This window comes from Elephas maximus, chromosome 17 (genome assembly GCF_024166365.1).
Source record: "Elephas maximus indicus isolate mEleMax1 chromosome 17, mEleMax1 primary haplotype, whole genome shotgun sequence".
Classification (NCBI taxonomy): domain Eukaryota; kingdom Metazoa; phylum Chordata; class Mammalia; order Proboscidea; family Elephantidae; genus Elephas; species Elephas maximus.
In genome coordinates, this window is record NC_064835.1 from 89,251,431 (window position 1) to 89,265,828 (window position 14,398).

At 44.2% G+C, this 14,398-nt stretch overlaps 1 protein-coding gene across 2 annotated transcripts; it reads right to left on the bottom strand.

Annotated features, from left to right (window-relative positions):
- Window positions 1-1,426: 1,426 nt before the first annotated feature.
- Window positions 1,427-14,055, bottom strand: LOC126060423 (zinc finger protein 2-like). Of its 2 annotated transcripts, none has more exons than XM_049856588.1 (5): window positions 13,969-14,055; window positions 8,947-9,031; window positions 8,077-8,203; window positions 4,510-4,623; window positions 1,427-3,058 (listed from the first exon to the last, which is right to left on the bottom strand). In XM_049856588.1, exons 2-5 carry the CDS (start codon window positions 8,977-8,979, stop codon window positions 2,043-2,045), a joined length of 1,290 nt encoding a protein of 429 aa, XP_049712545.1. In that variant the 5' UTR covers window positions 8,980-9,031; window positions 13,969-14,055; the 3' UTR covers window positions 1,427-2,042. The 2 variants fall into 2 exon arrangements, with proteins under 2 accessions (XP_049712545.1, XP_049712544.1); XM_049856587.1 differs by having other exon boundaries at window positions 13,289-14,039.
- Between the last annotated feature and the right edge of the window lie 343 nt (window positions 14,056-14,398).

Below are 14,398 nucleotides of genomic sequence, written 5' to 3' on the forward strand. Positions count from 1 at the left end.
TAGTCATTTGTACTGTGCACAGATTTTGTACACATTTGTGATGGAGAGGAAGCCGCGTCCTTGCGTGGTACTGCTGCCACGGCCAGCAGGCTGGGCAGCATACCAAAGGCCAGATCTTTCATCACCATGAGGACTTATTTCTTTTGTGGACTCTGCTGCTGGGCTTCATCATCTCCATATACCCTGCCTAAAATTCCAGATTCCTGCTTATTAACGGGATAAAAGGAGAGAGGACCACATTTTCTATCCTTTGTCCAGGGGATGAAAGATTAGAGTACTAAGATGGCACCAGAAGTTAATGGTACTGCTGAGCTTTTTTCATTACCTACACATCAGGAGCCTGTCCTCATTGTGGTGCTCAGTCTCTCACCTGCCCTCTGCAATCATTGCTTTGTTTCACAACTAAACAGGAATCCTCAAAGACCTGGATGTGAGGAAGCCAACCCACACTTCCCATGTGTGGATGTAAATCACTTCATAGACACACTTTGAGGGGAACATGGATACCACATGCATCTAATAGGATTTGTTGGCCTGGCTTCCAGTTTCATTCTCATGATTGTTGTTTTGGTACTGAAGATGCAACATTCATGCATGAGCTATGTCTAGGGTCAAACTGGCTTTTTGGTATTCTTTGAGATTAGACCTAGTCGTATTTCCTGGTTCACTGTGGCTGACTTCTTCAGCCAGGAGCCCCATCCGGATGCCATGGCTACGGCTGGCTGTTAAAGTTGGACTTGGAAATTTTTGGCATGAGTATTTTTCACCTCAGCTTATGATGAGAAAAGGAAAGCAGTATGTCCAAAGTGGTCAAATGGGAGACCCAGCCCACAACCCCTATAGCCAGGCCAAGGAATCTTAGCCATCAATGAGATTAAAACAAAGATAAACACAATGACCACTATCCAAGAATCAAGAATAGTTGGGTGATGGGTTAGTCTACCAGAACCCAGAGGTCAGGTGACAGGGTCAGAAGAGCCAAAGTTCAGGGACACTAAGAGTCCTGAGAGCTAAAGTGAAGAAAAGCATATAACCAAAATGAGAGCTCCAGAAAGCTCCAAGAGAGATAGCTTAGGAGCTAAAACACAGCTATAGTGAAGGAATTTGCAGGCTATGTAGGTGATACGGAAAAAAAAAAAACCAAACCCGTTGGCTGTCGAGTTGATTCCGACTTGAAGTGTCTTTCTGAAGCTTCTAGTTCTAGAAGGTGTAATCGATTTGAGGCTCAAGTTCTTACAGCTACAAAGGTGTTAAATCATTCAGGAAACATGCAGTGTCAATGATATGCCAGGTGACCACAGTGGGGACACAGCAGTGCACAGACAGGAAACAGCCCCTGTTCTCATGGAGCACGCAGTCTAGAAATATATATATATATATATATATATATTTTACGACACAGGAAAGAGGAGTCAGGAAGGCCATGAAAAGTAAATAGCTTTATTCGGTTCGCCCAGGCAGGGAGGTATAGCACACCAGGATGCAGGGCCCATAGGGAGTTGCACCCAGGGACAAGGCAACAAGCTAGAATTGTAGAAGACAGCGTATGTATGGCAAGCAGGTAGAGTTAGCTAGGTCACACAAGCTTCGTAGAGATTGGGTATTCTGAATAATTCTGCAGAATCAGGGAGCATGGAGGTTGTCCCTAACTGTTGGGTTTCTGGCCCCGGGGCAATCAGGATGGGTGCACAGTGCCCCAGGAGTGTAAGAGCCTGATACAGGGAATGGTTGGAGAGGGAGCTTAATCAGCTGCTCAGGAAAGGGCCTCAAAACTGGGTCAAGACAGCATTTAAAAAAAATGGCATCACAGGTTCCTTAAAATTCTCGTAAAGCAATTTGACCAATTTGGTCAAAAGTATTATCTAATATTTGAGGCATCCCAGAGGAAGTCCATGGCATGATCTGTTAAGACTGTTTATTGAGAGTGTATGAAAATGGAGGCATGAAAATAAGCTGTATTTAGAAGGTGCTCAAAATAAATCATCATTTTGTACAAATCTATATGAAGTCTCTACAGGGGTTGCTCACTTGGCTGAGCGATGCTATCCTGTAGCCTGACTGGCATGACGCCGCTGATGTAGGACAATAGATGGCTTACAGCTGAAAGCTTTTCCACACAGACTGCACTTATAGGGCTTCTCTCCAGTGTGAACTCTCTGATGTAAAATAAGCAGCCTTTTTTGAATAAAGCCTTTTTCACATTCAGTGCATTTGTAGGGCTTTTCCCTGTGAATTTTCTGATGCTGTGTAAGGGATGAGCGGTCAAAGAAGACCTTCCCACACTCGTTGCATTCAAAAGAGCTCTCTCCAGTGTGTGCCCTCCAGTGGCGGATGAGGGAGGAGCGGTTGGACAGGGCTTTCCCACACTCCTTACATTTATAGGGCCGCTCTCCAATGTGAGTGAGCTTGTGGCGTGCAAGAACAGCTTTCTCTCTAAAGGATTTCCCACATTCTGTACATTCAAAAGGTCGTTCTCCAGTATGAATTCTCTGATGTCGAGCTAAAGAAAAGCGGATAGAGAAGGCCTTACCGCATTCATTACACTTAAAAGGTTTCTCTCCAGGGTGAGTTTGCTGATGTTCAGTAAGGGTTAATTGGTCACAGACAGTTTTCCCATATTCATTGCATTTGTAGGGGTTCTCCTCAGTTTGAGACACCAGGTGCTTATTAAGACTGCTCCTATAACTGAAGACTTCCCCACCTTTACATTCATAGGGCTTCTCTCCAGTGTGAGTCCTCTGATGGTGGCTGAGGGATAAGGGGTCATAAAAGGTCTTCCCACATAGCCTGCAGTCAAAGTTTCTCCGCACACTGTTGGTTTTCTGAGAAGGAGTAGATACTTGCCTTGAGTCCTCCTTGGGAGAGAACTTGTTCAAGGTCTCCTCGGAAGGATTTTCTTTCTTTATCTCCAACCTGCCCTCAGGTTTATCAAGTCCAAGTGTAGTACCCAGGGGACCATTTTTTCTAATTATTTCTATTAAAGTATTTCGTGGCTTTGCATTTTTAGATACATCCTGCCTTTGAGTTGAGTCCTGGCTCTCGGGTCTACCCTTCTGACCTAAAACAGATAGAAAACACAGATATAACTGGCTTTTAGCACTAGTGAAAAAGAAAAATGGTAAGAAAACCAAACCAAAAAAAAAAAAGAATACAAAATATTGCTAGTTCACTGGTAGCCCCCTAAAACAAAAACAGCAGGGAAAGGTTGAAAACGGCAGAGGAAAAGAGAGGAATAGAGACTAGAAGTCAGAGGTGGGCATTTAGCTCCTTAAACAAGTTTCAATTATTCATTCATCAGATGTTTACTAGGTGCTCACTCAGTGCCAGGCATAGTAAAAGTCTACAACAAACAAGACAGACATGGTCCCTGCTCTCATGATGCTTACAGTCTACTAGGGAGGCCAAAGAATAAAACAGATGGTGATAAGTACATTGAAGGAAATAATGAATAGGAGTTGGAGTGGGGAGCTTCTTTAGAAGGACCCTCAGAAATGGTCTCCTGGAGATGACATTTAAGCTGAAATCTGAATGACAATAAGTTAACCATGTAAACAGCCCAAACAAGGGCATTTCAGGGAAAGGCAGGTGCAGAGAAACAGGAGATGCACAGAGATGCACAGGAACAAGGAGGGCAGTTTGCTGCGTGTCAGCGTGTGAACAGCAGGGAGCAAGTCGGGAGACAGACTAGTATCTGAGGAAGCGAACGCCAGCGAGTACTGAGCGTTGCTGACAAGAAGAGGAAGGAGGTATGGTAAAGGATAAGCAGGAACGAGGAGAAGAACTATCAGAGTTGAATTAAAGATAAATCTCAACCATCTCAGCTCCCCTCCCCCTCAAAAAAAAAAGAAACAAACCAGTAAGGGCCCTGCTGTGCACAGCTTCACTTATTCATTCACCCAACAAATATCAGTGTGTGCTACCACCAGGTACTGCTCTAAGCATTGGGGTACAGTACTAAATAATATAAAACAAAACGTCTCTAATGGAGTTTTACATTTTAATTAGGGGGCAGACAAAATAAACAAAGACATAAAATATTTATATTAGTATGTCAGGAAGATATAACCAAAGAAACAAAAAATTCATTGCTGTCGAGTTGAATCCGACTCATAGCAGCCCTAGAGGACAGAGTGTAACTGCCCCACAGGGTTTCCGAGGAGCGCCTGGTGGATTCGAACTGCTGACCTTTTGGTTAGCAGCCAATGTAAACCAAACCCAAACCCAGTGCTGTCGAGTCGATTCCGACTCAATATAAAAAAAAAAAAAGACTCAATATAGCTGGGAATAAATCAGTGGTGTAGGGGCTGGAGAGGAAGGGAAGTAGCACAGTCAGGGAAGGCCTGAGAAGGGGACACCTGAGAGCAAAGACTTGAAGAAAGGCAACAGACCACCTCGTGTGAATGTCGGCGGTGCCAAGCAAAGGCCCAGCATGGCAACGACCATCTCCACAGCCCCATGAGACCCCCAGTGAGCTTCTGGCTAAGGGCTGTATGTCCAGTTCACACTTACCTAGGCAAGTACTCTCTGGACCTTCTTTTTCTTCAGCTTCCGGAAAATCAAGCGTCCATGGCTCTTCACCTCCTTCCAACTGGAAAATCACATCTGGGTTAGGAACTAGAAGTCCTATTTACAAAGAATAAAATGAGAAATAGCTCTCTGTGATGGAAATCCATAGCCATCTCAGGGTTAGTACCAGTTCCCGACCCTCTAGGGAGGAAATGGGACTGTCCAGAAAGTACATGCTGAATTTCCAGGATTATGACCAAAGTTAGGTCCAATGTTCTACCATCTAAATTAGCTTATTTGAAGTGGTTCACTTGTTCCTGGGAACCTTCTCAGAATGGAACTAGGTGTTCTTATAGGTTGAGGGAAAGTTCTTGGTTTAAAGGGGCAGAATATGGAGAAGGCTCTGTACTCAGGGGCAGCACCATGAAGCACTTCACTTTCTTTTGTAGTCTTTTAAATTTAAATAATATATTTATATTCCTTAATCTTACTTCTGTATAATTTTATTCAATTTGATGAAACTACAAATCAAACTAGAAGTTTTCGAAATGTAATTCAATTTCTGTACAGATATGAAATACTTAAATCTGAAAGCATTAACAATTTTTTTAGAAATTCTTAGATAAATTATGATGCCTTCAGCTTTTAGAAATTTAAACTAGTGACATTTATAAAGTCTTAATTTTCTACGTTTAGTTTTTAAGTGCCTTATGAAATATTTAAGGAGCCCTGGTGGTGCGGTGCTTAAGAGCTCCACTGCTAACCAAAACGGTGGTGGTTTAAAACCACCAGCCACTCCTCGGGAGAAAGACGTGGCAGTCTGCTTCTGTAAAGATTCCAAAACCAAACCCAGTGCCATCAAGTTGATTTCAACTCATAGCGACCCTATCGAACAGAGTAGAACTGCCCCATAGAGTTTCCAAGGAGCGCCTGGCGAATTTGAACTGCCGACGCTTTGGTTAGCAGCCATGGCACTTAACCACTAGGCCACCAGGGTTTCCCCGTAAAGATTACAGCCTAGGAAACCATATGAGGCAGTTCTACTCTGTCCTATAGGGTTGCTGTAAATTAGGATCAACTTGACGGCAATGGACATGAAATATTTAAGATATAAAAAAGGTACAAAGATTAAAGTAAAAACCTCTGAACCCACTACCCAACACATTAAGACTGAAGCCCCCTGTCTAGCGCCCTCTTCCTTCCCCCCATGAGGTAACCATTATACTAAATCTGCTGTTAATTACTCCCATCCATTTAAAAATGTGCTTTCTCATTTTCTATGTAGTTTTTACAATATTTCAAAATATTCTGTGTTCACTGTAGACTATTAGAAGATATAAAAAGGAGAAAAGGAAAAATCACCTGTAAGCCTAGTAGTCAAAAATATTTAATGTTTTGGTGCCAATCCTTCCAGACCTTCTCACTGAATATAGAAACACAGATCCGGACATTTCACTGTTTTGTACATGGTCGTAAGCTCCAAATATTTTTAACCTATTTTTTTTTTCGTAGTCTTGAAAAAAGGGGTTTTTTTCTTCTAAATTTTATTTTGTTGTTGTTGAGAATATACACAGCAAAACACACACAATTCAGGAGTTTCTATACGTACCATTTAGTGACACTGATTACATTCTTTGAGCTGTGCAACCAATCTCACCCTCCTTTTCTGAGTCGTTTCTCCCTTGTTAACATAGACTCACTGCCCCCTAAGGTTCCTATCTAATATTTCAAGCTGCTGTTGTCAATTTGATCCCATATACATAGTTCTTAAAAGAGCATAATGCTCAAGGCAGACATTCTTTACTAGTTAAGCTATATTATTGTTTGGTTTTAAGAAGACTTCAGGGCATATTTTTGGTTTAAGATTTAAAGATTATCTCAGGGCAGTAGTTTCAGGGGTTCATTCACCCTCCATCGCTCTAGAAAGTCTAGAACCCATGAGAATTTGAATTTTCTTCTGCATCTTCCTCCTTTTGATCAGGATTCTCCTATGGAAGCTTTGATCAAAATCTCCAGTAATGGTAGCCAAGCACCAGCCAGTTCTTCTGATCTCATGGCAAAGGAGGCAGCTCTTCATGGAGGCACAGTTAGCCACACATGCCATATCCTTTTCCTATTCCTGACTCTTATTCTCCTCTGTTGCTCCAGGTGAACAGAGACCAATTGTTGTGCCTTGGATGGCTGCGTGCAAGCTTTTAAGATGCCAGACACTGCACAATGAACTAGGAGGTAGAACAGAAACACTAAACACGTTATTAGGCCAATTAACTGGGACATCCCATGAAACCATGACCCTAAACCTCCAAACCAAAGAACGAAGTCCCATGAGGTGTCTGGTTGTACATAAGCCACCTCAGCAGCTACTCTTTTTTGTTGTTGTTGTAAATATATGTATCACGCAACTTTTGCCAGTTCACCTTTTTCACAGGTGTACAATTTACTGACATCAGTTACACAATCAGCTGTGCAACACTACCCTTAATCAATACAACTTTTCCATCACTGTTAACCCCCCTTTTCTCCCTCCCCACCAGTAACCTGCTTTTACCATTTAACAATACATCGTTAAGATCTTTCTAACTCTATAAATATCACCATTGTCAAGGGCCATACTGTACCATATTGCATTATGAATGCACAATAATGTATTTACTAAATCCGTATTATCAGGTATCTATGTTGCTTCCATTTTTTTCACAATTTTACTCAAAGCTGAGATAAACATTTATCTAATTTTTTCTCAGACAATTCCCAGAAGGCTGCTCAATTCCAGTTTTACTTAATAGTTTTTTTTTTTTTTTTTTAAACCTTAAAATAGGGCCTCAGTCCAACCTTCACTTAGCCCATAGATTTCACCCAGATCAGAAGCCATTCCTCTTTGGCCCAGGGGCCCCTCGGGCTGCAGGTGAGCTTTTACTGACATTACAGCCACATCCTTTGCCACCTTGGCTTACTTCCTTGCCACCTGCCTTAGGAATTTCTGTGAATGGGATTCAGCAGTCTTCCTTATGCCATCCAGATATCCTGTTTTGCTGGCTGTCCTTTTGATTCATCTAAGGTGGCCCAGGGAGTTAAGGCGGCATTATCTCTGGCTTTCTTCTCTCATTAAAAAAACTGTCTGTTGGCTCCTTTTCCCACAAGAATCTGCATGCTCTCTCTCTCTGCCTTCCCTCTCCTTCACTGTTGTTCTCTTCCCTGAACCTTGAGGTCTGGCTTTTGAAATCCATAGGAACCCATTCTTTACCTCTTGTGTAAGCAGAAGGGTTTCATTTCTGCTTCGCTAAACAAAACCAAAATCCAATCCATTGCCATGGCATCAGTTCCAACTCATAGTGACCCTGTACGTAAATACATTTTCAAAGCGGCTTTTTGAGACATCTACAAAATCCCAGTACGAAAACATTTGATTAAACACAAACAACGAAAAGCAAGTAAACCCACAGACCACTCTTCTGCCTCTCCTGGGGATCTCGCCAAAGAAAGACCATCCTGCCCCACTAAGAAGGGCCACATTCTTTACACAAAGAAAAGAAAGGCAGATTCCGAGTCACTGAGGAAAATAATGCTTACCCAAAGAAACGAAACCCCTGTAGTTCTCCAGCATCACCTCCCTGTACAGGGCTCTTTGAGCAGGGACGAGCTGATGCCACTCATGCTCTGAAAACGTCACAGCCACATCCTTGAACTTCAACGACTTCTGAAAAGACAGACACACTCTTGTTCATCTATGTCCTCCGTTTATGGCTCACCGAGGGGTAAAGACTGCAACGCTGGAAGACAGACGGAGTGGCGAAGAAATGGTTCTGATGGTGTCGAGGACAGTCAGTGTTTTAGCGAAGAGGCACACTTCTGTGACCTGAGGTGTGAAAGCCTCGCTTGTGGCCTCATGCCCACGGTGGAACCTCCTGTTACTCAGCCTCAGTTTAACTGTACACGAAAGAGCTGGATCAGATGATCTTTAAAGTCCCTTCCAGCTCCAACATTAATGGGCTCATGAGATCTCAGCCTGACCAACTGGTTCTCAAGTCAAGGGAAGACCCATGATGAGGGTGTGGGTAACAGAAGACACTTTAAGGCAGAAGAACCAAAACTGAAAAGGGATCAAAGATGTGATGCCCCTTCGAAAGGGAAGATCACATCTGCCCAGACTAGAAGATTCAGGATTTGTATATTCTGATGAAAATTCTTCAAGTCCTCCCTGAACCATCAGGCTGTTAAGGGCAGAGCTGTCTCAACCCTCTGGTCCCCAACCATTTCATACAAATTCAGGGTGGGAGCCCACAGCCAAGACTTTAAGAGCCATTCAGAAGGAAGGTCTCTGCAAGTGTGTTAGTTATATGGGGAGGAAGGAGAGTCCATCTTTTACAGGAATGGCTCCAGTCTCCAATGCACTCACTCCCTGGTTGGCGAGCAAGCTCCAGACGAGAAAATCCAACTCACCTGCCATCTGGCTGTTAGGAGCACAGCTGCCATTCCCTCCTCTTCTGTGTTCCCTTAAAAAAGGTCCAATCCAGAGATGGCAGAGCTACAGAAGGAAACATGAAAGAGACCAATCCCATTGGCAGAAACAGGCTAAAAACTCCACATTATCGATTAGGTGTGAAACAGCCCTTACTTCCAATATCCTACTAAGAATAAGCCTAGAAGCAAACCCACCTCTTCCCAGGGGATGGATATTACGGATATTGCTGCAATTTTCTCCCCAGGGTAGCAGACTCCAGGAACAGAACTGTGTTCCCAAGTCAGACATGATTAAAAATCAAATAATTTATACCAAAGCAAATTCTTACACCTTTTTACAGTACAATCAACATTGTACTCTATAGTAATTAGTCATAAATAAGCAATTAAATAAATGGCTATAACTAGTTTGAATTTTAAACTTGGTGTGGCCAGGAGAATGCTTGTATTAATAATTTTCTTAAAAGGTCTAATGCAAAGCATACAAGGTGAATCATGTTGTTGTCGTTAGGTGCTGTCAAGTCGGTTCTGACTCATAGCAGCCCTTATGTACAACAGAATGAAACACTGCCTGGTCCTGTGCCATCCTCACAATTGTTGCTATGTTTGAGCCCGTTATTGTAGCCACTGTGTCAATCCATCTCTTTGAGGATCTTCTTTTTCGTTGACCTTCTGCTTTACCAAGCATGTCCAAAGTACATAAGATAAAGTAAAGCCTCCTTGCTTCTAAAGAGCATTCTGGCTGTACTTCTTCCAAGACAGATTTGTTCATTCTTCTGGCAGTCCACGGTACATTCAGTATTCTTCACCATCATATTTTAATTGCATCTTCGGTTTTCCTTATTAATTGTCCAGCTTTTACATGCTTGTGAGGTGACTGAAAGTACCATGGCTTCGGTGAGGAGCACGTTAGTCCTCAAAGCGACATCTTTGCTTTTTAACACTTTAAAGAGGTCTTTTCAAGCAGATTGCTCAGTGCAATACATCATTTGATTTCTTGACTGTTGCTTCAATGGGTATTAATTGTAGACTGAAGTAAAATGAAATCCTTGACAACTTCAATCTTTTCTCCATTTACCATGATGTTGCTCATTGGTCCAGTTGTGAGGATTTTTTTTTTCTTTATGCTGAACTGTAATCCGTACTAAAGGCTGTGATCTTTGATCTTCTTTAGTAAATGCTTCAAGTTCTCTTCACTTTCAGCAAGGAAGGTTGTGTCAGCCACATAACGCAGGTTGTTAACGAGTCTTCCTCCAATCCTGATGCCCCGTTCTTCTTCATATAGTCCAGCTTCTCGGATTATTTGCTTAGCATACAGATTGACTAGGTATAGTGAAAGGATACAACTCTGATGTACACCTTTCATGTTTGAATGACTGCCCCTTGGTTATGTACAGATTCTGCATGAGCACAATTAAGTGTTCTGAAATTCACATTCTTTACAATGTTATCCACAATTTGTTATGATCCACACAGTCAAATGCCTTTGCATAGTTAATATAACACAGGTAAAAATCTTTCTGGTATTCTGCTTTCAGCCGGGATCCCTCTGACATCAGCAGTGACCCTGATGTCAGAGGATCATTCCACATCCTCTTCTGAATCTGGCTTTAATTTTTGGCAGTTCCCTGTTGATGTACTGCTGCAACCGCTTTTTAATTATCTTCAGCAAAATTTTACTTATGTGTTATATTAATGACGTGGTTCAATAATTTCTACATTCTGGTGGATCATCTTTCTTTGGAACGGGCACATACATGGATCTCTTCCAGTTGGGTGACCAGGTAGACGTCTTCCAAATTTCTTAGCATAAACAAGTGAATGCTTCCAGCATTGCATCCATTTGCTGAAACATTTCAATTGGTATTCCATCAATTCCTGGAGCCTTGTTTTTTGTCAGTGCCTTCAGTCTGGTTTGGATTCTTCCTTCAGTACCATCAGTTCTTGATCATATGTTACCTCCTGAAATGGCTGAATGTTGTCCAGTTCTTTTTGGTACAGTGACTCTGTATTCCTTCCAACTTCTTTTGAAGCTTCCTGCATTGTTCAATATTGTGCCCATAGAATCCTTCAGTATTGCAACTCAAGACTTGAATTTTCTCTTCAGTTCTTTCCGTTTGAGAAATGCCAGGCATGTTCTTCCATTTTGGTTTTCTAACTTGAGGTCTTTGCAGGTTCCATTATAATACTTTGTCTTCTTGAGCCGTCCTTTGAAATCAAGGTCAATCATAAAAAGGTAAAATAGGTGACTGTTAGCTAAGTTTCATTCAGCTCTAAGGACAGGACTACATGATCACACACGAGTCAGCTCAGGTAAGTAAAAGGTTATTTTTAGGGTACAAAGGGAACTGTAAAGACACGATAAGCAAACTATATCAGGCCTCCTGACATTTGTGGCCTCGACTAGTGTTTCCTGCCCTAATTCGTGCTTGGTGCCAAAGGTTCCACGTACAGGCTCAAGAAATTGACTGGGTCACATCTAGCCAAGAAAGGGAAATCAGAAGCAGACATTAGAAATTTCTTTGCTAGGGCCATTTTTTAAGAGTTTCTGGGGAACTAGAAGGCTGCACTCAAAAAGATAACCAACTATGCGATGGTCAGTCCAAGATTAAATGCAATTGCTCCTTCAGCAAAAGAAAAGGGCAGCAGGGCCACGTAGGATAGAATGACTGGCCTCTGCCCTTGTAGCATTGGCTAGCATCACAGAGGGCTATAGGAGATACAGTATTATCAAAGAACTAGGGCTCCAGGGTAAGAATATATGGGACAGGATAGAAAACCTCAACCGCCTTCTCCTCTCCAGTTTTACTCATCTTTGGGCCTCATATGGAAACAACTTTATGATACGATAGCATCTGGAAGCCATTAGAGGTGATAATACTCTCCAGGGAAAGGTTTGTTCGTCTGACAGAAACGTTACTGTGGGAATCTGAAAGACCTTTCCAGGAGTGGACCCAGGAACAGTGGTCTCCCCAGCTGCCCACATGGAATGCCAGAACAATGTTCTCTTGGGATTTTATCACAAAGGCTGTTGCAAGATAGAATCAAGACCCAAGAGGGTGGGACAAAGAGTAGAAATGGAAGGAGGGAAAGGAATTAGGGGCAAACGGACCCATCAGTGTCCATCTGAGGCTGCTCTATGTGGACTGCTATGCCATCCAATGGGATATATCTTATTTGGCACCACGTTCTGGATTCCAGCTATGGTTGTAATCTACTACCAATCAGACTGTATTCCTTTTGGCAACAGTCTTGTGTGCCCCCTTGGATACTGAGGGGACAGTGATGTGTTACACGTTTTATCTTTTGCTCCTTAAGATCTCTAGACAAATAATCTGGATGTGCCATTGTGAACGTTTAGAACAGCCACGGCAAAATTATATTTACGCTTTGTGCGTGCATGCAGGGCAAGTGCCTGAGAATGACCACGTGGGAACTGGGCTTGAACCAAGGCTATTCTTTACAGCCATCACGAGCTACCTGGGTCTTGATTTCTCCATCCATCTGGAGTGGCATGTTCTTGTTCTTCTCTGCAGTGACAAGGCTCAGTGAGGTCTCTATCCCCTAGTTCTCCCGGACTAACTGATCCAACGTCCACCATCAATTTACCATAGCAGACCACTCCTGCTTGGAATTCTCAAGAGACACTTATTAACTATTAGCCATTTAGAGGGCAATGACCTCAGGTCATGTTTCCACCTCTTGCTTAATCAGCGGTGGCCGCGAGCACGAACAGGAGCAGTGCTGAGAAGGGGACCATGTAGTTTCCTTAAAAGCAGGATTTCAAGGCGAGTAATATGCAGCAAAGTTGCAGCTACTGATCTGCCTCTTGAGCTCTGCCAATACTTCACTCCTTTTCAGGAAATACTCTTTCTCCATTCACACATTAGTAAAAACTGAGTCTACTTTCTGGCCAAAGCTGATTGGTATCTGACCCAATTAGAGTACCTCCCCTGGAATTTTGGAAGTGGAACCATGAAAAAGAGGTCAGTCTTTTTCCCAGCAGATGCCACTTGAAGGCATGTAAACTTGGAATCCCCCAAGAGCCATATTCTGTCATGCCATCTGAGAAGCAGAAAAAACCAGTTGGCAGTGAGAAGGAAACATGAAATACTGATCTGACTACCAGTGTTATGAAAATAAGTTATGGATGTTTCAAGGCGAGCCCCATAAGCAAATTTCCTGAAAAAACCCACACAGGCTAAGCTCTTTCTCGAGGTTCTAAGCTCTTTTCCAATTAACTCCCATTTGTGTAAATATCAGGAAACAATCAGTCATTCATTGTCTTCTTTGAACCTTCAAATTTGAGTCAGTCACCTACCATATATACTGTCTCATACAACAGTTGTCGTGTCGCTGCTTTCTCTCCAAGTAGCTGACGAATCTTGGGAGCCAAGCTTTGCTCGCCTCACACCAACACTGCTAGCTTCCCGTTCGCTCAGGAAACTTTTGCAGACAAATCGAAATGCCAAGTTTTGCAGGAAGGTCTGGCTGGTGTCGGAAAGCCGCACAGAGAGGAGGGAGGCTCTGGTCAGCTGCCGCTGTCGGTGGGAAGGGATGAAACCCCGGCCCCGGCCATCCGAAGCGCTTGCGGGGCAAGACGGGTGAGCAGCGCTCGGGCCTCACCGGGGTCGGTCCTCGGGGTCCACTGAGCCCCCGGCCTCGGGGGCGGGGAGGCTGGGCGGGGGACGCGCCGCCCCAGGGTCCAGGCCAGGCGTGGGGAGCGCGGCCCTGCACCCCAAAGCCGTCAGCTCACACCCGGACGTCAGCAGAGGGCCCGAGGGCGGGCTACGGCGGTCGGACCCGGCCTTCCGGCTACGCTGGGGCGCCCGCCCTCAGCCCCAGACCGAGGCCGACAGGCGCGGCGGCCGGGAGCAGGTCGCAACAACCCCGTTTCGGTTCCATCCTCACGCGGCCGCGTTGCGCATGCCTTCCCTACGTCCCTTCCTCGACCTTCCCCTCTGGCCGCCGGACCCACCACACCTAGCCCTCGGTCCTCACCTCGGGCGCCACACGGCTCGCGTTCCCAGGACTCAGAAACCGCAGAACGCATGAGCGAGCCGCCCTCGGAAAACTGCAATTCCCAGAAGGCTACGGGGGGAACTACGACTCCCAGAAGGCTTCGGGGGAAACTACGATTCCCAGAAGGCTTCGGGGAAAACTACGACTCCCAGAAGGCTTCGGGGGAAACTACGGTTCCCAGAAGGCTTCCGAAGTGGCGGCGGACTCTTAGTCCATGTCGCCTGCGGTCCTGCCTCACTTAGCGTACGAACGGGGTACTCCGGAAAGCAGCTTGAATGATGAAACCGGGACATTTATAGTAAAAATGGAGGAAAGCCTACGAGAGAAAAGCTGAAACTGTTCGCCTGTCCCAGCTGGGCCCTCTACACTGGCACCCATGCCTCTGCTTCCTAGGCAGCTTTCTACCCAG